The sequence below is a fragment of the Eptesicus fuscus genome, chromosome 12, assembly GCF_027574615.1.
Source record: "Eptesicus fuscus isolate TK198812 chromosome 12, DD_ASM_mEF_20220401, whole genome shotgun sequence".
Classification (NCBI taxonomy): domain Eukaryota; kingdom Metazoa; phylum Chordata; class Mammalia; order Chiroptera; family Vespertilionidae; genus Eptesicus; species Eptesicus fuscus.
Window position 1 is genome coordinate 33,580,697 of NC_072484.1, and position 25,233 is coordinate 33,605,929.

The following is a 25,233-nucleotide window of genomic DNA, read 5'->3' on the forward strand; positions in this document are numbered from 1 at the left end:
TCACATTCAGTTCTTATAAGTATATCTCTAGTGACACATGATCTCGCCCATCTAGGGGAAATGATGAACAACATAGACTGATGAACAAGAACAGACCCAGAAACAAGGAGGCATCGATCAGACTGTCGGGCCTCAGAGGGAGGGTAGGGGAGGGTGGGGGTAGGGGGGAGAGATCAACCAAAGGACTTGTGTGCATGCATACGAGCCTAACCAATGGTTAAGGACAACAGGGGAGTGGGGGTATCCGTGGGGAGGGGTGGGGGATGGGAATGAGGGGATGAGGACAAATATGTGACACCTTAATCAATAAAGAAATTTAAATTTAAAAAAAAGAAAATGATAATCTGGTGAGGGATTCAGAGACCAACCATCCTCACACATTCATATATTTTCACTTAGCCACTCAACAAACATTTCAGCAGCACTTAGGTTCTGGCAAACAAGCATCATGTTAGGCACTGAGTATAATCTTGCCTTAAGAAAGTCGGAGTCCAATTAGAAAGCCTGAGATTAGCCATCCTTGCCTATTCATTCGTTCATTTACTTTTTCACTAAAAAGTCACCAACATCCAGCCTGTGCAGGATCTGGGAGAGAACTCCTGCTGGATGACCCAACAGAGGGCTCTAGTGGGCGTCTCCAAGCAACAAGGGCCCTGCTAGAGCCCTGGGCTCCACCCAGGCTCTACCTGCTTCCTTCACCATGTGACCAGCTGCCAGAGCTCATCACAACATCTCCCCCACAGCATTCTGGGGGCTAACTCTGATGTAATCTTCTCGCAGAAAACCTTGAGTCCATCTATCCCAACGGCCACCCCCACAGCCATCAGACCCTTCTTGACACCTGCAGGTCGCAGAACCCAAGATGCATCCACTTTGGAAGCTCCTGGTCCTCCTCAGTTTGCTGTCCTTGCCCTCAGCACTTCACAAGCAGCCCTGGCCTGGCCTGGCCAAGGCCCACGCAAATAGCAAATCCACCCTGGTGAGAAGTAAGCTAAGCCAATGCCCTGCCTGTTGTCACAGGGTGGGTGGGGAAGGCACCATCTGGGTCTCGCCACTGACTTGCTGTATGGCCTTGGGTCAGTCACTTACCCTCTTTTCTTCCTTTTTTCTTAGACCTCAAGCACAGGCAATTGAGGTTGACTTGATCATACACCAGTTCATAGTGCATTGTCATTATCATGATTCATGACAAGGCCCAAATTTTATTTGATTTTATGTTCTTTTCCTTTTTACCTCTTATTCTCACTCCCATTCCCTCTTTCTTGGAAGACACTGTAGTGTGTATGTGTTTAAAAATGCCCAGATCTTTGTAAAGTATGCAGTGTTTTTACTTTACATAATGATATTGCCCAATAGATCTCATTGCTTCTGACTAGTTTTACTGTACACTGTTGATATCTGTGGCTTCTGACTGGTGCAGAGATTCATCCACTCCACCGCCACTTGGCCATTTCCCTAGGGATGGACACTTGAGTTGTCTCTAACTCCCCACCATTGTAAACTACTCTGAGATGAATATCCTTGCATGTGTCCCTGGGAGAATGTCTCTGAGATATACCCAAAGACAAATAGCTGGGCTCTAGGGCAGATGCAAACTCAATTTAACTAAAAATTGCCAGATTTCACAGTAGAATGTCAGTGCCAGTCTACACTAACTCCAGTAACAAACAAGCATACTTTTCTCTTCATGTTTCCCAGCACTGGAGAGTATGCATCTGTGCAGTCTACTTGGGCTGCCATAGCAAGATACCACAGACCAAGTGACTTAAACAACAGACAGTTTCTAACAGTTATGGAGACTGAAAATCCAAGATCAAGGTGCCCACATGGTTGGTTTCCGGTGAAACTTTTCTTCTTGCTGTGTCCTCACATGGCCTTTCCTCTGTGAGTTCACACAGAGAGAATGCACTGGTGTCTCTTTCTCTTCTTGTAAGAACACCAGTCCTATTGGATTAGGGCCCACCCTTATGACTGAATTTAACCTTAATTGCCTCCTTCAAGGAATTATCTCCAAATACAATCACGTTGGAGGTTAAGGCTTCAGTGTGTTAATTGTGGGGGCAGCAGGGAGGAGGAGAACATAATTCAGTACATAACACTGTCTTTCTAATATTTGCCAGTCTGATAGGTAGTTGAGTGATAGCACATTGTTTTAGCTTGACTTCATCTAATTAGTGGGAAGTTTGAGCATCTCGTCACAATTTTGTTAACCATTTTGTCCTTTTAAAATTCCCTGCTTCTATCTTTTGTTCATTTTATTACTTGCTTTCCTGGATTTTTAAATTTGTCCTCGTTAATTGAGATGTTAATTTATTCTTGACATTATTTTTGTCAGGTCTAAACATTGCTAACATTTCTCCCAAACTGTCATCTATCAATGTTGTTGGGAGGTCCTTCACTGAACAGGAATATTTTCAAACTCACTAAAGTTCATCTTATGGTTTGTGTTTGATGGGTCTTAAGCCCTTCTCTTTGCCCCAGACTTTGCTTTTTTCCCCAATAGCTTTATAATTTCGCCTTTCACAAATAGGATTTTACGCCACCTGGCGGTCATCTTTATGAACATGCATGTATGTAAGTTAGAGTTCGGTATCACTTCTCTCCATATAATGAGTCCATTTTCTCACCCCAACTACTAAATGATCAAGTTTCCAAAGACTAGAATTCGCTTTTAAGTTCTGTATTCTGTGCCTGTGTAACTGTTTCTGTACCAGTAATTTGAAATACTACATCTTGTAGAATGCTATTTTATTTAAAAGGCCTTTATTCTTCCAAATGAATTTTAGACTGTGTTGAGTTCCTTTTAAAAAATCTGAAAATTTGTTTGGGGTTACATTAAATCTTTTGTCAATTTAGAGAGAATTGGTATTTTTACAATGTTAGGTCGCCCAATCACAAACTTAGCATATCTTTCCATTTATTCAGATTTTATTTTGCATCACTAATAGAACTTTAAAGTCCTATAAACATCTAAAGCTTTGTTAAATTGATTCCTAGAGAATGTATAGTGTTGGGTTTTTCTTGCTACAGTAAATACAGGGTGGGGCAAAAGTAGGTTTACAGTTGTGAGTATGTAAAACAGTTTATTTTTGTATTGTTTTAATTCTCACTGATTTTAGAGAGAGAGGAAGAGAGAGGGGGAGAGAGAGAAAAAAAAATCAATGTAGGAGGGAAACATTGATTGATTGCCTCCCATATACCACAACCCCAACCGAGAATTGAACTGACAACCTAGATATATGCCTCGACAAGGAATCAAATCCCCAATCTTTCTGTGTACAGGACAACACTCCAACCTACTGAACCACACTGGCCAGGGCTCTTGTATTATTATTTATTAACTAGAGACCGGGTGCACAAATTTGTGCACAGGTGCAGTCCTTTGACCTTGCCAGCGATGGGGCCAATCAGGGCCATGAGAGGTTGGCTGGCTGGGGGGGGGGGGGGGGGGGCGCGGGCGGGGGAGAGGGGCTGCAGAACATTGGCCATTTGGCCAGGGGGAGGAACCACAGGAGGTTGACTATGGGACGCTCCTGAGTTGAACGTCTGCCCCCTGGTGGTCAGTGCGCATCATAGCAACCAATTGACCAGTTGACTGATCATTCAGTCATTCAGTCACTTAGGCACATATATATATACTAGTAGCCCATTTGCACGAAGATTCGTGCAATAGACCTTCATTCACCTGGCTGCCTGCACCAGTTTTCTGCCGGCACCAGGGACCCAGGCCGTGGCTGTGGCCACCGCCTTCTACCTTCTTTCAGGGTCCTGGTGCCGGCAGAAAACTGGTGCAGGTGAAAACTGCACCCCAGCGTCCCTGCGACCCGATCCGATCGCAGGAGCGAGCCGACCCGACCCCCCAGGTCGGCTCGCTCCTGCGATCGGAGCAGGCACCCGGCTGGCACCCAAGGCCCGGAAAGCCCCGGGCGGCTTTCCGGGCCTTGGGCTCCGCCGCACCCCAGCTTCCCTATGACCCGATCGCAGGAGCGAGCCGACCCCCCAGGTCGGCTTGCTCCTGTGATCGGAGCAGGCTCTTCCCTGCAATGGTTTCCTGGTGGGTGTGGTTGATGGGCGTGGCTTGGTTGGTGGGCGTGGCTTGGGTGTAGCGAAGGTGCGGTCAATTTGCATATTTGTCTATTATAAGGTAAGATACTAGCGTTCCCGTTGCAGGAAAAATCCTGCAATAGGATTTCCTGCTGCACTCTACCCTGCCTCCGCTCCTCCCTTGTCGCCCGCCCCGCCTTCTCGGCCAGCCCGCCTGCTTTTCCCTTCACCCCCGGCCCTGCCTTCGCTCCTCCCTTTTCCTCCCCCTGGCTTGCTTGCTTCTCCGAAGCTTTACTCCCTTCTGCAGCTCTTGGCTTCTTTCGACACTGTCTTGATATGCAAATTAGCCATCTTTGTTGGGGTAATTTGCCTACTCATCCTGATTGGCTGGTGGGCGTGGTCTGGCTGATGGGCGTGGCTTGGGCGTAGCAAAGGTGCGGTCAATTTGCATATTTGTCTATTATTAGATAGGACTAGAGGCCCGGTGCACGAAATTTGTGCATGAGGTGGGGTTGTCCCTCAGCCCAGCCTGCACCCTCTCAAATCTGGAACCCCTCGAGGGATGTCCGAATGCCCATTTAGGCCCAATCCTACTGGGATCGGGCCTAAACGGGCATTCGGACATCCCTCTCACAATCCAGGACTGCTGGCTCCCAACTGCTCGCCTGCCTGCCATCCTGATTGCCACTAACCATTTCTGCCTGCCAGCCTGATCACCCCCTAACCACTCCCCTGCCAGCCTGATTGATGCCTAACTGCTCCCCTGACAGCCTTTTTGCCCCTAAATACCCTCCCCTGCAGGCCTGGGTCCCCCGCAACTGCCCTTCCCTGCAGGCCCAGTCACCCCCAATATCCTTCCTCTGCCGGCCTGGTCACCCCTAACTGCCCTCCCCTGCAGGCATGATTGCCCCCAACTGCCCTCCCTTGCAGGCCTGGTCCCTCCCAACTGCCCTCCCCTGCTGGTCATCTTGTGGTGGCCATCTTGTGTCCACATGGGAGCAGCCATCTTTGACCACATGGGGGCAGCCATCTTGTGTGTTGGAGTGTTGGTCAATTTAGATATTATTCTTTTATTAGATAGGATAGAGGCTTGGCGCACGGGTGGGGGCCAGCTGGTTTGCCCTGAAGGGTGTCCCGGATCAGGGTGGGGGTTCCCTTGGGGCATGTGGTGGCCTGGGCGAGGGGCCTGTGGTGGTTTTCAGGCCAGCCACACCCCCTGGCAACCCAAGCAGAGGCCCTTGTATCTGGGATTTATTTATCTTCTATAATTGAAACTTTGTAGCCTTGAGCGGAGCCAAGCCTCCTGCTTGCTCCGTGGCCACAACCATTTTTGTTGGGATTTATTTATCTTCTGTAATTGAAACTTTGTAGCTTTAAGTGGAGGCCAAGGCAGGCCAGGGCAGGTTTCCTGCCGTGGAAACCCAAGCCTCCTGCTCTCTCCGTGGCTGCAGCCATCTTGGTTGGGTTAATTTGTATACTCACTCCTGATTGGCTGGTGGGCGTGGCTTGTGGGTGTAGTGGAGGTATGGTCAATTTGCATATTACTCTTTTATTAGATAGGGTAGATTATTTTCCATATGAGCAACAGTATGGTAAGCCTAATTTTGCCCCAATCTGTATCACCTCATTTTCTGTTATATTCTTATTAGTTGGTATTGCTCATACAGATGAGATAAATGTTATTGATTTTTTTTTTTTTTTAGCTCAGGAGGGTATAGAAATGTACCATTTTATTACAAAGATTCTTACACACACAAAAATGTCCCCGAAAATAGTATCTCAAAAAGGAAACTACCAATTCCCACCTGCAGAATGGGGGAGTGAGAAGAGGGGTCAGAGGTCACATAGTGTGAGTTTAACTCAAACTCACTTGGGGCCAGTGGGAAGGCATAACAGAACCAATCTAAATGTGGCTGAGGTTACCTTAAGGCGCCTGTAAAGAACAGGGTTCCTGAAGACCCAGCCATTCCTAGAATGCTCAATATGGGCACCTTTCCAAAGCCACTATGCAGGAATTTGGCATTTCGGAATTTTGTCCTATGGATGTTTCAAGGAATCGAATCCCTTCCACCCAGAACTGGCACCCTTTATGGTTCAAAATTAGGAATTGGGGAAGGATGGCAGGGCAGCCATTAGAAGAGCTCGCCTAGCATGTGTGCCCTGGGCTCATGGCCCTGGTTCCTGTCTAGTCCCTGGGGATATTTATATTTAATATATTTTTATATAAATACACAGAAATAGAAAATATAAAATCTGAGGGGTTACAAGACAAAGGTTGGGCACTTTGCAAGAAGCCAGAACTGGAGAGGACTGCTCAGGCCAATTTGACCTCCTCTTTAACCCCTTTGGCTTCTTGCTTGTCCTCCTTGGTTTTCTCCTCCTCTGTGACTTCTTTCTTCTCTTCTGGGTCTTTCTCTTTTTCATCCTCAGTTTTGACTCTCTTGGCTTTTTTGAAGTTGGAAGAGTTCTTGCGACCACCTTCTCCCTCCTCATCAGAGTCGGAGAACTCTTCCTCACAGGCAATTCGTTTGTCAGAGGAACAGATCGAGATGCGCTTGTCAGGGTCTTCCTCATCCTCATCACCACTCTCCTCTGGAATGGTGTCCTCAGGAATCGCCTGCATTTGGACCCCAGGTGCATGGGGCAGCATTCTCAGGTTCTCAAACAGTCACTGTTTGATCTTCTCCAGGTAATCATTTGTGTTCTGGTTAGTCATATTGGAAGGACTGATGTGAAGTTTGAAATCTGGCCCAAAGTATTCAAAGCAGTCATTGTATGGAAGCTCATTAGGAATCTCTGTGTCCAGGGCGACAGCTATTTCATACATCCAGCATCGGGCAACATTACGAATGGTGTAGCCACCTCCTCCCAGCATCAGCATAGGCAGGTTAAAGCTCTTCACAAATTCCACACACTTGGCATGTCCTTTCATGGTCAGATTGAAACAACCTAACCGATCCCCAGACAGGGAGTCAGAGCCACACTGTAAGACGACCACACTGGGTTGAAACATCTCCATTACTTTGGATATGACCAGCTTGAAAATGGCCTCATAGGACTCGTCATCAATCCCATCTCGAAGCGGGTAGTTAACAGCATAATACTTGCCTTTGCCAGCCCCAATATCCCGTAGATCCCCAGTTCCTGGGAAGTACTCTCCATATTTATGAAAGGACACAGTCATGACCTGGTCTGTGGTATAGAAGGCCTCTTCCACGCCATCGCCATGGTGAATATCAATGTCAACATACAGCACCCTCTGGTGATACTTTAGCAGTTCCAGGATGGCCAAGATGATATCATTGACGTAACAGAAGCCAGATGCCTCAGACTTCTTTGCATGGTGCAGGCCCCCAGCCCAATTCACAGCGATGTCCGTCTGCTGCTTATTAAGTTTCACAGCACTTGCCACAGAGCCACCAGTAGCTAACTGACAGAACTCAAACAGGCCATCAAATACCGGACAGTCTTCACCAACGTTGAATCTCTGCATCTGCTTGCTGTATTCAGACATGTTATCTGGGCGAATGGAGCACAAGAATTTTATGTAATCATCGCTGTGATACTTGCTCATCTCCTCAGCATTGGCTTTGAGAGGATGATAGATTTCCATTTTTCGGTAGAGACCATAGATAAGTAGCAAATTATGAGTCATGCAGATTCGGTGAGGTTTCATTGGGTGGCCTTGTCCATAATAGTAATTTCCAACATCCCCGTCGTAGTAGTAACAGACTTTCCTCCGGGTGCCCTGAGTCTGCCCCATCTTGCTCGCCTGCCGTCGTTCCTGTCCGTCCGTCTGTCTGTTATTGATTTTTTTAAATTAATCTATCTTATTAGTTAAAACTCTTATTAGTTCTAATGGTTTGCCTTATGTATTCTTTTGGATTTTCTATCTCTCTAGAGGATTATATCATCTGCAAAGAGTGACAGTTTTATCTTTTCTCTACTCAATCCTATAGATATCTTGTGTCTTTTTTTAAATCTAGCAGTATAGCTAAGTCCTCTGATAGGAAAGGGAATGTATCTAGAATTCTTCACTAAATATGATATTTTCTATAGGTTTTTAGAATACCCTTTTAACCATGTTAAGGAATTCCCCTTATATTCTTAGTTTTCTGAATTTTCCTTAATAATAAGTCAGTATTGGCCTTTAACAAATGTTTGCATCTAAAAATAATCTATTTTTTCCTCTTGTCAAGTTGTATTAATAGATTTTCTGATGTTAAACCTATCCTAGCATTTCTTGAATAAATATGGTATTTTAATAATGTGTATTTTATGATGTACTATCTACACTAATAAAAGAGTAAGATACAAATTGACTGTACCTTTGCAACGCCCACCAGCCAATCAGGAGTGAGTATGCAAATTAACCCAACAAAGGTGGTAGGTTACTTTGCATACGCAGGCACCAAGTGGCCAGGTGCGGGACAGGACACTCCGGGCCTCTGGGCAGTGTGAGAAGGTGGAAAGGCGGCTCTGGGCAGGAGCGAAAAGGCGGCTCTGGGCCAGAGTGAAGGCAGTGCCAGCAGCCAGGGGAAAGAAGGCCCATTCTTGCACGAATCTTCATGCATTGGGAAATTCATGATATATTACACTATTTTTACAATGTAATATAATGTATGTATATGTCAGACTAAAATATGATATTTTATAATGTAATATGACATTTTAATAATGTACTATAAGATATTATATTGGTTGACTAATAATTTATTTAGGATTTTAGCAAATTTTTCATACATAAAATTGATGTGTAACTGTCTGTCCTTATACTGTCCATGAGGCTAAGTACTAGCCTCATAAAATGAAGTTGGAATCTGCTTTTTCTCTTTTCGTTCACAATGACCTCTTTATAAAAGCTTGTTGTCACTCTTCCATAAAAACATCTATATCAAAAGTTTTGGGGCTCTGGTCGGTGTGGCTCAGTTGGGTGAACAACGTCTGGTGCACTGAAAGGTTGCTGGTTCAATTCCCAGTCAGAGAACACACCCAGGTTGCAGGTTCCATCCTCAGTGAGAACTAAAAATAATAAAATACAGTAAATAAAATAAATTGTTCATTTAAAAAATAGTTGTTTGGGAAATGAGATCATCAATTACTATTTCTATTTCTTTTCTTTTTTTTCCTGGTGAGTGTGTAGTAAGTAGTATCTTAATTTGCATCACTCTAATGACTAATTATATTTAATATCTTTTAACATGCTTATTTGACATTCATCGACCATCTTTACTGAAGCATCTGTCTAAATCTTTTCACATTTTAAAAAATAGGTTGTTTGTCCTCTTATAATTGAGGTTTTTAAAATTTATCTTTTTCTTTTTTTAATATATATATATTTTTTATTTCAGAGAGGAAGATAGAGGGAGAGAGAGATAGAAACATAAAAAATGAGAGAGAACCATAGATTGGCTGCCTCCTGCACTCCCCCTACTGGGGATAAAGCTCAAAACCTGGGAATGTGCCCTTGACCAGAATCGAAACTGGGAGCCTTAAATCCACAGTGGATATCCACTGAGCCAAACCAGCTAGGGCTATCTTTATTGTGGAAAGATGTCCGCCTTCCCCCATTACGCCCTCCACTCTGATCCCACACTCTTCCTAGGCCTTCCCCACACTATTGTCTGTCCATGGGCTATGTATATATGCATATAAATTAATTGGTTAATCTCTTCCCGCGTCCCCTCCCTCTCCCCCAAAAAACGTTAGTCTGTTGCATACTTCAATGTATCTGGATCATTTTTGTTCATCAGTTTATTTTATTCATTAGATTCCACATATAAGTGATATCATGTGATACTCATCATTCTCTGACTGGCTTATTTTGCTTAGCATAACACTTACTTAATAGTTTTAGATTATTGGTGTTTCCTGTTTTCCTTCATCACAACTTGGCATTTTATGTTTTGCTCCAAATGTATCCATTTCATTTAGTTTATCAAATATATGCATGTGTAGTTATGGCCCAGGTATAATCTGTACAGTGGATGCAGATAGCAGATAGAAAGCTATTACATGGAGCTGCTTTTGAGACTTAAATGAAGGAAAATATATGCAAAGTGCTTTTCTAACTGTGATTGTGTTTACACCTCTCATGTATCAGTGCTTAGCTACAGATGACAGAAAACCTAGCTCAACCTGATTTAAACAATAAAAATAGTTATTTCACATAAATGAAAGTCATAGGTAGGGCAAGCTCCAGGTTTGTTTCAATCAGCATCTCAGAGCTGCCATTCAGAACTGGATTTTGTCCATTTATTTTAGCTCTGCCATCATCATGGTTTCCACTATGGTAGGAAATGGTGTCTGGTGGCCTTTAGAGCCACAGGCTGTCTTGCTATTTTCCACTAGAAGAAAAGGAAAGAAACCTTCCCCTCAAACATGAAACATAGATCTTCTGTTTAGGCTTATAGGACCAACGTGGATCATGCGCCAACTTTGAACCTGAGAGAATCACCATGCAAAGATGGCTCAGATTATCAACAGCCTCATCTGGACCAGGAATTGGAGATTGTGCCTCAATCAAAACAGAGTTTGGATGGAAATGATATGATGGTTGAATGGAAGAAAGTGTGAGAGGATGAGTGAATGGGACGGGAGATGGATGGATGGATGGATGGATGGATGGATGGATGGATGGATACTGGACTGTTGACTACTAGAGTCTGCTGCTCACAAATTATCAAAAGCTACTATCATCATTAACCAAGAATTACTAAGAGTTTTAGGCATACTTAGGTTTCACTCTATCTTTGAAAGTATTTGGTTAATGTATGTCTCTCCTACTGGGCAGAAAATTGGTTTACGTCTTTTATGCCCAGCACAGGGCCTGACACCCAGTATATGCTCAAAAGATATTCTTTGGATGGATATTCTCATATTCTTCACAAGAATTCTGTGAGCCCGGCTGGTGTGGCTCAGTGGCTGAGCTTTGATAAGTGAACCAGGAACTCACGGTTCAATTTTCCAGTCAGGGAACATGACCAGGTTGAGGGCTTGATCCCCAGTAGGCCAGGTGCAGGAGGCAGCCAATCAAGGATTCTTTCTCATCATTGATGTTTCTCTCTCTCTCTCTCTCTCTCTCTCTCTCTCTCTCTCTCCCTCTCTCTCTCCCTCTCCCTCCCTCTCCCTCTCTCCCTCCCTCTCCCTCCCTCTCTGAAATAAAAAAAATATATTTTTAAAATAATTCCATGAGATGGGTATTATTACTGCTCCTATTATACAGATGAGGAAATCCAAAATCAGGGAGCTAACAGAGCTAATATTTGAACCCAGATCTGTGACTCCAGACACAACTTTTGTCTATAGGCAGCAGAACCATGGGGAGCTTAAAAGGGTTTTGGGAGCTGGCCCTGGAGGAAGGAGGGTGAGGTATAGCAATGGTTTCTGCAGCTCTTCAGTAACCTGTAGTACGGGTCCTGATCATAAGAAGGGTCAAGTCAGTGAAATAAATGTGTCCTATGGTGAGCTCTGGGGTTTGTCAGAGCTGGACCCCATCCTGGGCAGGAGAGTCTAGAGCCAAGAGAGGAAGAACTTAAACATGTCCATAGGTTTCAAAATCCCCTCCCCTTTTGGAATTCATTCTTTCCTGCTGGGAGCTCCACTCATTTTATTCTGGGCATGGTGTGAGAAGATTTACATTTATTCTCTCTTTATTTGCATATATATATATATATATATATATATATATATATATATATTTAAGTTAGTTTTATTAAAGCGTGGCTAAGTGGTTGAGTGTAGGCCTATAAACCAGGAGGACATGGTTTGATTCCCAATCAGGGCACATGCCCAGGTTGTGGGCTCCATCCCCAGTGTGGGGTGTGTAAGAGGCAACCAATTGATGATTCTCTCTCATCATAGATGTTTCTATCTCTCTCTCCCTTGCCTTTCCTCTGAAATCAATATATGTGTGTGTGTGTGTGTGTGTGTGTGTGTGTGTAGTTTTATTAAAGATTTCATATTATTAATAAACTAGAGGCCCATTGAAGGAAGATTCCTGCAAGAATAGGGCTTCCTGTGGCCTGAGCAAAACAGAGAAGGGAGCGAAGCCCACAAAGCCTGGCTTCCCTCCTGCTGCCGCCCCACTTTCCACTTTCCCTCCCTTTTCCTACTAAGCTGTCTTCAGTCTTCGCTCTGCACCTGCATATGCAAATTAACTGCCATCTTTGTTGGGTTACTTTGCATATTCGCTCTGATTGGCTGGTGGGCGTGGCAGAGTGATGGTCAATTTGCATGTTTCTCTTTTATTAGTGTAGATGGGTAAAAATTCCCATAGGCATAATGTACAAAAGAAGATAGACTAGAAAACACATACAGAAAAAAAAATTCAACATCCCTAGGACTACCTATTAAGTTTAATGAATGGGACAAATTAAAATATAATTGTTAATACTATAGTAAAATTGGAAAAGAATTCGAAAGTATACACAAATGATAAACCATGCTAAGAAATCATCATTTAAAACATCGAAAACCCATGTTCCCAGATGATTTAAACACAGCATTTTTCCTTATTGGTGGAAAACTAGAAGCCACTTAAAATTTAATAACAGAGAAATGGTCAAAGAAGTAAAGTATTCTTTATCTATGTACCCAATGTTAAACTAAGAAAAGGCAGAATACACAATTTTAAGTTAACAATATTTTTTAGAATGTTAGCTTTGAAAGATAATGTGGCAGTACTTAATCATAATTTAAAAGATCCCTTGGCCCACTGCTTTCACTTCTAGATATCTGTTCTATGAAGCATGTGCACAAAGACATATGCTGCTTATGGGAATATTTACTTTATTTTTTATTTAATTTTTAAATTTATCTTTATTGTTGGAAATATTACAAATGTTCCCTTTTTTCCGATTGACTCCCTCCACCTCACACCTACCTCTCCCAGGCCTTCAACCACACTACTAGTATTGTCTACGTCCATGGGCTATGCATATATGCATATACATTCCTCAGTTAACCTCTTTCCATCCACCCCCTCCTTCCCTCTGAAATTCAGCAGTCTGTATCATGCTTCTATGTCTATGGATCTAATCATCAGTTTATTTTGTTCACTAGATTCCAAAGATGAGTGAGATAGTGTGATACTTGTCTTTCTCTGATTGGCCTATTTCTCTTAGCATATTACTCTCCAGGTCCCTCCATGCTGTTTCCTTTTTTGTTTTACAGCTGCATAGTATTCCGTGGTATAAATGTACCACAGCTTTTCTTCAATTTCAATAAATCTTTATTGTTCAGATTATTACAATTTTTCCTCTTTTCCCCCCCATATCTCTCCTCCACCCGATTCCCAACTCACCCTGTGCCCTTAACGTCCCCCCACCACCACTTTCCTCATCCATAGGTGTACAATATTTGCCCAATCTCTTCCTGCACCCCCCACACCTGTTTCCCCCTGAGAATTGTCAGTCCACTCCCTTTCTATGCCCCTGATTCTATTATATTCACCAGTTTATTCTGTTCATCAGGTTTTTTATTCACTTGACTTTTAGATTCACTTGTTGATAGATATGTATTTGTTGTTCATAATTTTTATCTTTACCTTTTTCTTCTACTTCCTCTTCTTAAAGAATACCTTTTAGCATTTCATATTACTGGTTTGGTGGTGATGAACTCCTTTAGAATTTTCTTATCTGTGAAGCTCTTTATCTGACCTTCAATTATGAATTTTACCTTTGCTGGTTAGAGTAATCTTGGTTGTAGGTTCTTGCTATTCATCACTTTGAATATTTCTTGCCACTCTCGTCTGGCCTGCATAGTTTCTGTTGAGAAATCAGCTGACAATCACATGGTTGCTTCTTGTAGGTAACTAACTGTTTTTCTCTTGCTGCTTTCAATATTCTCTTTTTGTCTTTTGCTCTTGGCATTTTAATTATGATGTGTCTTGGTGTGGTCCTCTTTGAATTCCTTTTCTTTGGAGTTCTCTGTGCTTCCTGGACTTATAAGTCCATTTCTTTCACCAGGTGGGGGACGTTTTCGGTCATTATTTCTTCAAATAGGTTTTCAGTATCTTGCTCTCTCTCTTCTTCTGGCACCCCCATAATGCAGATGTTGGTACGCTTGAAGTTGTCCCAGAGGCTTCTTACACTATTTTCATATTTTTGGATTCTTTTTGCTTTTTGCTTTCTGGTTGGGTGTTTTTTGCTTCTTTGTATTTTTTCAAATCTTTGACTTGAGTCTTGTGATACTCTAGTCTGCTGTTGGATCACTGTATAGTATTTTTTATTTCAGTCAGTGTATGTTTAATTTCTAGTTGGTCCTTTTTCATATCCTCAAAGGTCTCACTAAATTTATCAGCCTTTTCTAGAAAATTCTTGAAAAACTGTATAACCGTGGTTTTGAACTCTATATCCAGTAGTTTGCTTTCCACCATTTCTGTCATTTGTGACCTGTTTCTTTGTCTTCGCATTTTGGCTGCTTCCCTGAGTTGATAGAGTGGCTTTGTGTGCTAGGTGTCCTATAGGGCCCAGTGGCTCAGCCTCCCCAATTACCTGAGGTGGACACTCTTGGTGCACCCATTTGTGGGCTATGTGCACAGTCTTGTTGTAGTTATGTCTTGATTGTTGTTGGTATCACTGGGAGGAATTGACCTCCAGGCCAATTGGCTGTAAGGATCAGCTGTGTCTATGATGGGAGAACTTCTGTGCTAGAGACACCCTTATGAGGCAAGACTTCCTTCAGTGGGGCTTTGGTGCTCACTGAGTCTGCCCCCTGAGTGTGTCCCTTATGGATCTGAGGAGTTGTAATCTGGATGGTCCTACTCTGACCCCTGGGTACACTGGCTCTTGGATCTCCAAGGAGGTGCTAACTTAGCCTCTGCCTGAGGCCATCCAGCAGGAGCTATGGAGAGATCTGCAGATTCCTCTTCTTTGTTTGGGGTTTGGAGGTGTCCAGATGAGGCCCAGCTGTGAAGCAATGCAAGCTGCTGTGGGGCCTTAGGCCTTCTTTTGGATGTTCTGTGTCTCTCTGACTCAGCTGCAGTTTGATAGGTGAGTTTAGAATTCAAAGGACCAGGCCATTCATATGCAAAAGCCTCTGCACACAGCTGGGGTGGGGCTGAGTCTCAGGGTGGAGCAAACAGCTATGGCTATCCTCAGCCCTGCTCTAAGAGGCCCCCCGGGACTCAGTGTCCCTCGGTAATCGCTGCAAGCACCTCTGAGAGAAAGCTGCCTTTGAGTTCCGCCTGCTGCCAGACAGTCCAGTTTCTCTCCATATGAGTCTGGGTCCCCAGAGTCTCGCCCAGAACTAGAGTTCAGATTAGTCGGAAGCTTGTGTCTCCCTGCGGATTGAAAAAACCAGCCACATACTCAGTTGCCAGCCCTGTCCACGAGTGCACACCTCCGTACCTCTGCCTTTACTTCCACTGCTCCTCTGAGTCTCAGTGTGCTTTTCTCTTTGCTTCAAGTTGTAGAATTTCCACTCAGCCAGCCTTCCTGTGGTTCTATATGATGTCCGTTTTGTCTTTTAGTTGTAGTTTTGAAGTTGTTTGCAAGGCAGCAGTTCAGGTGTTTACCTATGGGCTGCCATCTGGTTTCTCTCTCCCATAGCTTTTTTTTTAATCCACTCATCTACTGATTGGCCCACTTATTTTCATCTTCAACCAACATTTATTCTGATTGTGGCCTACATCTATGTTAGACTCTGTGCTCCAGACTCAGAGATACAGCTCTGAGTGAACCTTCAGCTAAAAGATCTCCTTTGAGCCACTGTTACCCACCAGAACCTCTGCAGGAATCTCAGATCACACCTGCAGAGCATAATTTCACAGATGAAGAATGTGGATCTCAGTGTTGGGGGCAGGAGGATCACAGGCACCAAGCACTCAGCAAGTGGGTGCATGAGATGCAACTCAGGCCTCCTGACTCCAAATCCCCGCCTTTTCCCTGACATCGTGCAATGTCACCAATCCCTTATCCATTTCCAGTTATTACCCAGGGCCTCATGAAGCACAATGCAGAGGGCCGAATTCAGAACATCTGCCTCCTGGACAGTCTGAATAACTCAAAGCATGTGGCTGCAGGGATGGTTGCCTGGCTAATCGGTAGCATGAGCCTCCAGCAGCAGCAAGAAGGCAGGTGAGACCCTGAACCCCATCCCTGGCCCTGGGAGTCGTTATAGAGCTATGGGTCAGAAGGCAGGGCTAGAGAATGGAAGTGCAAGGACTGGGAAGGGGGAAGAGGAGGAGATGTGAGAATAATTGTCCCTGCTGTTGGGAGTTTTGGGGAGTTTTCTATGCTTATGGTGGATGCCTAGCCATCAGTAGCTACAGTTAAACTCACAAAACTGTCCTGCTCACCTCCATTTTCATGCCTTGCTCTTGATGGATGCAGGCCTTCCCAGCTTTCCAGTCTCAACGATACTCAAATACACCTGCTGTGCCTCAAGCTCCCTTCTCTCTGTCTCGACTCCCTCATTCTCTCCATTTTAATGAGCACAAATACTCCCCAGCATGGTTTTCTTGATGGGCACAGCCATGATCACCTCTCTTCATCCATTCCTTAAACAATTGTTACAAATATTCATTGAGCACCTCCTATGTACCAGGACCTAGGCTGGTACTGAGAATATACGTATAAACCAGGCATATTGTCACTGCCTTTTGGGATCCAAATCCTAGTTAGTGAGATAGACCACAAAAGTAAATAACTAATTTCAGGTGAAAGAAGATGTCGAGAAGACAAATTTATCCAGGTGAAGGGTGAGAGTGAGGGAGCTGATCAGGAGGACCTGTCTATAGAGGTAACCCTGCCCAGCTGGTGTGGCTCAGAGGTTGAGCATCGATCTATGAACCAGGAGGTCATAGTTTGATTCCCAGTCAGGGCTCATGTTGAGGTTGTGGGTTCCATCTCCAATATGGGGCATGCAGGAGGCAGCTGATCAATGATTCCATCTCATCATTGATGTTTCTCTCTCTCTCTCTCTCTCTCTCTCTCTCTCTCTCTCTCTCTCTCTCTCCTCATTCTTCCTCCCTCCCTCCTTCCCTCCCCCTTCCTTCCTCTCTGAAATCAATTTAAAAAGAAAAAAAGAGATAACCCTTCGGTAGAAACCTGAATGAAGAAGCAAGTGACATGAGAGACATGGGTAACAGGAAGTAGAAAGACTCTGATGTAGGAAAGAAATTGATGTTTAGAAAAAAAGAAAAAGTCCCATGTGGCTGGGTGAGCAAGATGGCAGGTGAGACCAGGCACTGAAGGTCTAAGGGGCTATGGTGTGGAGTTGGGATTTTATCCCAAGAGCAGCGAGAAACCAGTGGAGAATGTAGAGTGAGAGGGGAGTTAGGCCCCTTTGGCTGCCACATGGAGAACCGTCATAGAGAGGCCTAGATCATGACGAGGAGCCCAGAGAAACTAGAGTATCTCCAGACAGGAAGAGATGGTGGCCTGGGCCAGTAAAATCGACAGAGGTGGTGGGAAGTGGCCAAACTCAGGATGTACTTTGCAAGCAGAGACAACAACATGACTTGCTGATGGTATGAACGTGCAAATGAGGGATAGAGAGAATCAAAGACAGTTCCTGGGGTTTGGGCCTGGGCAACCTGGGTAGGTCGTGCGGCCATCTACTGAGCAGGGAGGCTTGGTGTAAGAACAGGCCTCGGGTCTGGGTCTGCTGTTGGCTATGGGCTACACTCATTAGTCAACAGAGCCAAATATCAACAGTACAATGATTGAAATTTCTTTTGAGAGCCAAATTTTTTAAACTTAAACTTCTTCTAAAGCCACTTCTTCAAAATAGACTCGCCCAGGCCATGGTATTTTGTGGAAGAGCCACACTCAAGGGGCCAAAGAGTCGCAGTTTGCCGACCACGGGGCTACACAAATCAGTATGACAGTGTGGAACTGCGAGGGCACTCTGGGACAGCTTGCAGCCTAGGGCTCCTGGAGGTGGCTCTTGCCCTCGGAGCATCTGTAAAAGGCTCTGATTCCAAATGCACTGCCAGGTCCTTTTTACAGACAATCAGCCTTGTTTGGCAGCCCAGGCCTTCATGTCTGAGGTCCCTCACCCTCACGGGATCTCCGTTCTTTCCTCGTGTAGCGCCAACATCACCAACATTCAGCTGGACTATGGCAGGATCCAGATGTCTGTCCCTAAGGAATGGTTCTCAGCAAACATCTCCCTTGAATTTGACATTGACTTGAGAGTGTAAGTCATACAGAAGCAGGTGTAAGAGGTGCTCTTCCTCCTCACCGGGAACCTGGGAGCGGGGAGCGGGAGAAGGGTAGGGACAGGGGAGGGGGAGAGAATTCGGTAACCTGTGGAACCCAAATCTTTCTGGCCCCAACCTGGTTTCAAATCGTGCTTTCCAAATTCACTCACGGTGTGACCTTGGGCAAGTCACTTCACATCTCTGAGCCTTGGTTCCTTCAGCTGCAATGTGGATGGCAATCACTGGTCGGTGGAGGCAGATCATTTGCTCATTTAAATCTCTGTGAGTTCACTACTGACTTCAAAAAGAGAAGCACTGCATCTCATCACCTTTCTCTTCTCCTGTTCAAACTATCCTTTAACATCTACTGCCTCAAGGAAAGGGAGGCCGCAGCTCAACAGTAAAAATATAAAAATTACGATAAACTCTCAACCTTTGAATTTCCAAAGGCCCCTAATCTGCTCTATTAAGAGGATTTTCAGAATCTACTCTGGCTAATAGCAGTGTCCTGCTTAATCACTGAGTACAGGATTTAACATGCTAACATTGTGGAGCCCCACTGTGCTGGTTTGTTGAAAAGGACTCGGGCCCTAACCAGTTTGCCTCAGTGAATAGAGCGCTGGCCTGCGGATTCAAGGGTCCCAGGTTCGATTCCGGTCAAGGGCATGTACCTTGGTTACAGGCACATCCCCAGTAGGATGTGTGCAGGAGACAGCTGATAGATGTTTCTCTCTCATGGATGTTTCTAACTCTCTATCCCTCTCCCTTCCTCTCTGTAAAAAAATCTATAAAATATATTTGGGGTGGTGGAAAGAATACTTAGGGTTCAAGAGAAATTGAACATAATTTTTAAGAAAAGAAAAGGACTCGGAGTGTAGACAGTGCCATCCACACGGAGAGCCACTCTTCGTGTTGGCTGCTTCCACCTCCTGCCTTTTCTCTGTCTCCTGCCATTTGCCCTCTTCCTCCGCTCTCTCCTCCTCAGGCGGCCCTTCAAAAACAAGACTGCAACGACACATGCATGCATGAACCTCTCTGTGGAGTTCTGGCTGGAGAAGGATGAGTTTGGCCGGAGGGATCTGGTGATAGGCAATTGCCGCGTGGAGCCCAGCAGCGTCCATACAACAGTTCTAACTGAGTAAGGTCCTAGCTGCCCCTCCCCAGGGCTGGGCCCCTTCCTGACTGCCCCTAGCTGGCCCTAGCTTCCTGACATGTATCCACCACCTCCTGGACGGACCCCAAACAGATCTCACCCTTTCCCCAGGATCTGTTCCTCCTCCTGTGTCGCCTCCCAGTGATGGTCCTGCCACCTTCCCAGAAAGAAACCAGACTCTTCCTCCTCCTCACTCCCTGCCGCCTATCTTCACCGGCTCCTACCAGTGACTTCCTGGCAGCCCCCACTTGCTCCCTGCTCTCCATCCTTCTCTCCATCCTTCACTGTGCCAGCTCATGGTCCACTTCCTGGATCACTGCAGGGGCCTCCTCCGACTTTCCTTGACTGCACCTCACCTCCTTCACTCCATTCTCCCCTGCAGCAGAAGTACCATTCTAGCACAAGAATCTAGTCATGTCCCCCAGCCCCTGCCTCTGACCTTCCAGTGGTTCTCCAATGGCCTCTGTGTGAAGAGCAAACTCTTGGATGTCACTCAAGGCCCTACTTGTCCTCTCCCCTGACCCAGCCTGCAGCCCTTTACCCTATAGTCTCTCTCAAGGACCCACCCCTCCATGAACACACCATATATTTTCACACCACCATGCTTTTGCACATGCGGATCCTTTTGCTGGGATACCCTTCCTTCTCTAAAGCTCCTCTTCACCACGCATTCATTCAACAAATATTTACTGAGAACTTACTATTTGCCAGGCACAGCATGCTTCATGCTAGTGATACAGTAGGGAACAAGACATTAAAAAAAAAAAAACTAAGCTAAAGGAAGATCTATACACTGGCTGGCCAAGTCTATCAACCTCAACAGGCTAAGAGTCCCTCGAGGGCAAGATTTCCCTCTGATTTCTCTATGTGGGTCCAGAATGCTGAAAGCAACAAAGTTCTCAGTGGATGTCCATTCATTTATTCATCAGACATTCACAGAGAGGACAAGGCAGGGAAAAGACTGTGGACTTTGGAGCTCTACTGCCTGAATCTAATCTAACCAACACTTACTACCTGGGTGACCTTGGACAAGTAACCTCTCTGAATTGCCCCTTTGCTGCTGACAATGATGCTTCTTGTAGGGCTAGCTACAGATCACATAACGGTATAAGGTATACTCAATATATTGCACCTACTATTATTTTGCCTGTATTTATTCTGTACATCTACCTCTCTTTCTAGAGATCTCTCACCAAAGATAAAACATTTTGTCCGCAATTTTAGACAAAACCTGGAAAAAGTTATCCCACATCTAATAGAAGATCAGGTAAGTTTGAAAAAAATATTTTTGCCTTGGGCATTCTTCAGTCCGAGGGTCTGGGCACATATATTAGCAGTTTAGCAAAGGTTTTTAAATCTTGGGATTTAGAATCTGAAAGATCTCAATTAAAATGTTCAATATTGCCATCTACTGGCTGTGTATCTTTGGGCAAGTGACTTAGACTCCCTGAGCCTCAGTTTCCCATCTGTAGCATGGGAACCATCACAGTCCCTATTTCATAAAGATGTCATGAGGATTCAGGGGGATAAAACATGGAAGTGTTGTGTATGGCACCTAGCATGCAGTTGGCACTCAATACAAGGAAGCTAAGCCACTCTTGCCATGATTCCATGTGGAAGGAAATACAGTAGAATCTAAGCTTCCACCACAGACCCTGTAGTTTTCTTTTCCCAGTCCCAGATCTGACCCTTCTCTCTGCGCTGGTGGTACAGGTATGCCCTCTAATTGGTGAAATCCTCAGGCAGCTGGATGTGAAACTGCTGAAAAGCCTCATGGGTAAGTGTCTGCATCCATCCAGGGAGGACGCAGGATGGAAAAACGGCTGGAAGAGCTGCCCCACTGGGGCTCCCAATGAGGCCTGTTGAGGGAGCAGTGTCTGCACATGCTCTGAGAACACTTAGAGGAGACCACATTACTGCCCCCAAGAGAGCTGGGACAGCAGAGGGCACGCCTACAAGCAGGCTGGGCCCCACTAAACCTCCACATTACCAGAGACTGTAACTCTTCCACTCACTCCTTTAGGGAGCTCTGGCCCCACCCCAAACCTGAGACCACCCACTCCAGTTGCAGATAAACAGATATAGTCCCCGCCCTCACGGAGCTCACAGTCTAGTGAATGAATGACAACAAGAGCAAATAATCATATATCATTTGGAAAGAGTTGTAATGGGAATGCTCTGGGCACAGGCCCTGGCTGGCATGGGTGGATGAGTTTTCTTCACTGTGCACTGGAGGTTGGAGGAGCGGACAAGCTGGTGACTGACACCAACTCTTCTTACAGAATAGCCTGCTGCTCATGAACTCAACCAGCTGTGTGTCCAGCCAACCCTCTTCAGGCCAGGCTTGAGTGTCCAGCTGCCTATTGATGATCAGAAGGAGATTCCACATCTTGTAACCTTAAGTCTCCCTTATAGTGGGGCTTCCATTGCCCCCAAAACTTTACACAGACTCCATGAACATCCTGTCCTCCCCCATAATAAATTGCAGCTCTGAAGGGTGCAGAGATCCCCTGATAGGGCCTTGAGTTTGGGTTCCAGAAGTAAAGGCCTGATGAAGGCCTATCCTGAGACTAAATATGCGTGGGTTTTCTCATCAGCCCAGAAATACCAGAGTTAACATTATTTTCCTGTATTTTGCAGCCAGAAGACCATCCACAGATGTGCTCTTCAGTGCAGGGAGGGTCTTATTGAGATGTCCCATGCTCTCATTCATTTAAACCTATATTTATTGAGCACCTACTGTGTGTCAAGTATTTTGCTGAGCTCCAAGGGAGTATAGAGAAAGAGTGACAGAGTCGAAAAGCATAAACATCTGTTGGCATTGAACAGATCTGAGTTCAGATTTAATTCAGCCCAACGAGAAGTTCCATGAGGGTATGGACCATGTGCATCATGGTGACCAGTGACCCCTTGCCCCCAGCTCCCAGCAGAGGGCTGACACAGAGTGCAAACTCAGCCAATATCTGGGGTTAAATGAGTGAGTGAGTCCTGGTCTTAGGACTCACTGTCTGTGTTTGGGACAAGGCACTTTACCTCTAGGTCTTCCTCACTTGCAAACTTGGAATAGAAAGCCTACAGGGTGTGGAGCAATAGAAGCCTTCACACTGCTGGTGGGAGGAAGGTTGTGCCACCACTTTATAAAACTGGGTGGCAGCACCACCTAACGTGCAACATGACAATTCCACCACTTCTAGGTCTATGCTCAACAGAAACACGTGTGCATGGGCACCACAAGACGTGTACAAGATTGCTCATAGCAGCCAGTAGTGGTCATATTGGCCCCAAAGTAAAAAACCCCTAAATGCCCATCAAAAGAATGCATAAACTGGAGATCTTGTGGGATAGTCACCCAGCAGAATGCTCTACAGTAATAACACGGCCACATAGATGCATCACACACATCTAAGGAAACCAGACACAAAAGAGTTCATGTTGCATCTCCCATTTACGTGAAGCCAAAACAGCAAAACTAATCTATGCTGTTCAAGGTCAAGATACTGGTTACCCCTGAGGAGTGGCTGAGCGACTGGGAGGGGCTCAAGCAAGGCAACGTCCTGTTTCTGGATTGGGGTGCTGATATGGGGAGGGTGTTCCGTTTGTGATAATTCATTGAGCTATTCACTGATGTGCATTTTTCTTATTTAGGTTATACTTTAACAAAAAAATTTCTATATAAAAATATTGACCATGCAGGATGTTTGTCAAAGTACGTGAAAAGCTGCTTGCAGGATATTTAACATATGCTAAGTCCATAGAGTATGCTTACTTAACGTCATTTAATTCATTGTTAATTATTTTTTTATTAATGACTATTAATTCTTCCATAGGGTATGCTTATTTAATGTCATTTAATTCATTTTATTTTATTAATGTCTATTCAATTATTAAATATGAATCCCCACCCTCCTCCACCTGAGGGTAGGGAAAGCCAACTGAGAAATCAAGGGGAAATAACACACCTATTAATAATAGTAGAACACACATATTAAGCTCTTGGCATGTGCCAAGCATGGTGCCAGAGGCTCACATCAGCATTTCACCAAATTCTTACAGCAACCCCATGAAGTTCTATTCTATTTTACCCCATAAGGACATAGAGACTCAAAGAGAGAAAGCCACTTGCTCAAGGTCACACAGTCATGAAATGACCAAGTTTACTTCACTCAGACAGCCAGACTCTGGAGCCCATACTCTTTACCACTGTGAATTCCCCATCCAATTTTCCCTCCCTCCCTTCTAACATCAGCCCCCCAAACACACACACACACACACACACACACACACACACACACACACACACACACGGGAATGTGATGAAATATGCGTTCAGCTGAATTGAGAAGCTCAAATAAGGAAGTGTCAACATCTCAGAGTTGAGAACAGGGCAAGAGAAACTCATGTCCCCATCTTTCAATTCAGACTCCCTAATCCGAAATGCTTCAGCGGGGATTTGCAACCCTAAACCCCCTTGTTCACACAGATGAATCCCCTTGACGGCCTTAAGGTTGAGGGGTTCTTCCTGTTCATGATTAAAGAACAAACATGGGAGGGGTGGGCCCCATCCTCCAATGAGGTTGCCTGGTCCCTTGGCCAACTTGGCTTTAGTCTGCCTTCCTCCTGACCCCTCCAGGGGTGGCCCAGGGACCTTCTTCCTCAAGGAACCTCCTCCCATTCCTGCATTGTTTTCATTTTAAGGTTCCCAGAGCTGTGGACACATTGCGTGTTCTCCTAGAAGAGCTTGTTGCACAAGGGACCTTTGTTATGGGACTGGGGTCTGGAGTGGAGGGTGATTTAAGGAGAAATTCAGGCCCCAATGCTCAGAAATTATCTGTGCCCTGTAACTTCAAGCCCTTCCGTTGCAGAGGTCTGACTCTGTGCCAGCTATTGGGCTGCGCACTGCACTTGTTTCCCCATTTCACCCTATCCGAAGCCCTGGGAGCTAGTGCCGCCAGCTCCCTGTTGTAGGCAAGGAAATTGAGGCTGGAAGAGAAGTATCTTGCCTGCAGTCATTGGCTGAGCCGGGTTTGAAACCCAGCGCGGTCTGATTTCTCAGCACTTTCTGAACTGAAGACTCTGTGACACAAACTTGCTCTTGAAGTTACAAATGCTAAAGCCAGACAGCCCCCGTGACGGTCTGAGTTCGCTTCTTCCTGGCTAAGTGACCTGGGCAGCTGAATATCCTTCCTGAGTCTCAGTGTCCCCAGTTGTTAGAAATGGTATAAAGCTCTAGTGTCCCATGAAAAGCTTTTATTATAATAATAATAATTATTATTATTATTAGCTGTACATGTAAGAGGGAAGATTAATCTTCAAGGTAAGTGGAATTGCCATAAGCAAAAATATATTTTCTCATCGAGGTTGGGGCATGTAGCTCCCCATGAACCCTTTTAGCCCTCTGTCCCCCAAGAAAACCACTGGGGTTTCCAAGGCCCCCAAACTCGGCCCCCCTCACACTCGGCCCCCACCTGATCTTGCTCCAGGAACAGAACCAACGTCCCGACACTCCCAGGTTTTGGAGAATAGACTGTGGGTCGGTCAGGGCCCCTTGAGAAGATTAACTCTGCCCTTTAGAAATGGACCTCTCGGTTCACAAAGCACCACCAAGAAAGGCTCCAACCACAATCACAGTCAGATACCTAGTATGGAAAGGGCACCGCCTACGGCTTCTGAGAAACACATTGGGAAGGCGTTGACGTCACCAACATGGGAAGCACTGACTTGAAGTGTCAGCAGTGTGTCCTTCCATGTTTCCTGATGCCCCCCGGCTCTTGCCCTGCTTGGGGCAATGGAACAGGCAGCACCTTGGCTTCAAGGAGAGCCAACCTCAGAAGCAGAGAGAAGGCTTCTGAGTTTCCAGCACCCGGGTCTTTGACAAAGTGGTAGTGAC

At 45.2% G+C, this 25,233-nt stretch overlaps 2 protein-coding genes across 2 annotated transcripts; one reads left to right on the plus strand and one right to left on the minus strand.

Moving 5' to 3' along the window:
- The first annotated feature begins 666 nt into the window (after positions 1 to 666).
- Positions 667 to 21,841, plus strand: BPIFA3 (BPI fold containing family A member 3). The gene is made up of 7 exons (XM_054724437.1): positions 667 to 986; positions 15,974 to 16,124; positions 18,082 to 18,189; positions 19,179 to 19,331; positions 20,529 to 20,613; positions 21,060 to 21,123; positions 21,629 to 21,841. Exons 1-7 carry the CDS (start codon positions 863 to 865, stop codon positions 21,631 to 21,633), a joined length of 690 nt encoding a protein of 229 aa, XP_054580412.1. The 5' UTR covers positions 667 to 862; the 3' UTR covers positions 21,634 to 21,841.
- Positions 6,002 to 7,819, minus strand: LOC103293384 (histone deacetylase 1-like). Its single transcript, XM_054724436.1, is given in 1 exon segment — positions 6,002 to 7,819. A coding segment is annotated over 1 exon segment (1,449 nt). The 5' UTR covers positions 7,808 to 7,819; the 3' UTR covers positions 6,002 to 6,358.
- Positions 21,842 to 25,233: the final 3,392 nt, after the last annotated feature.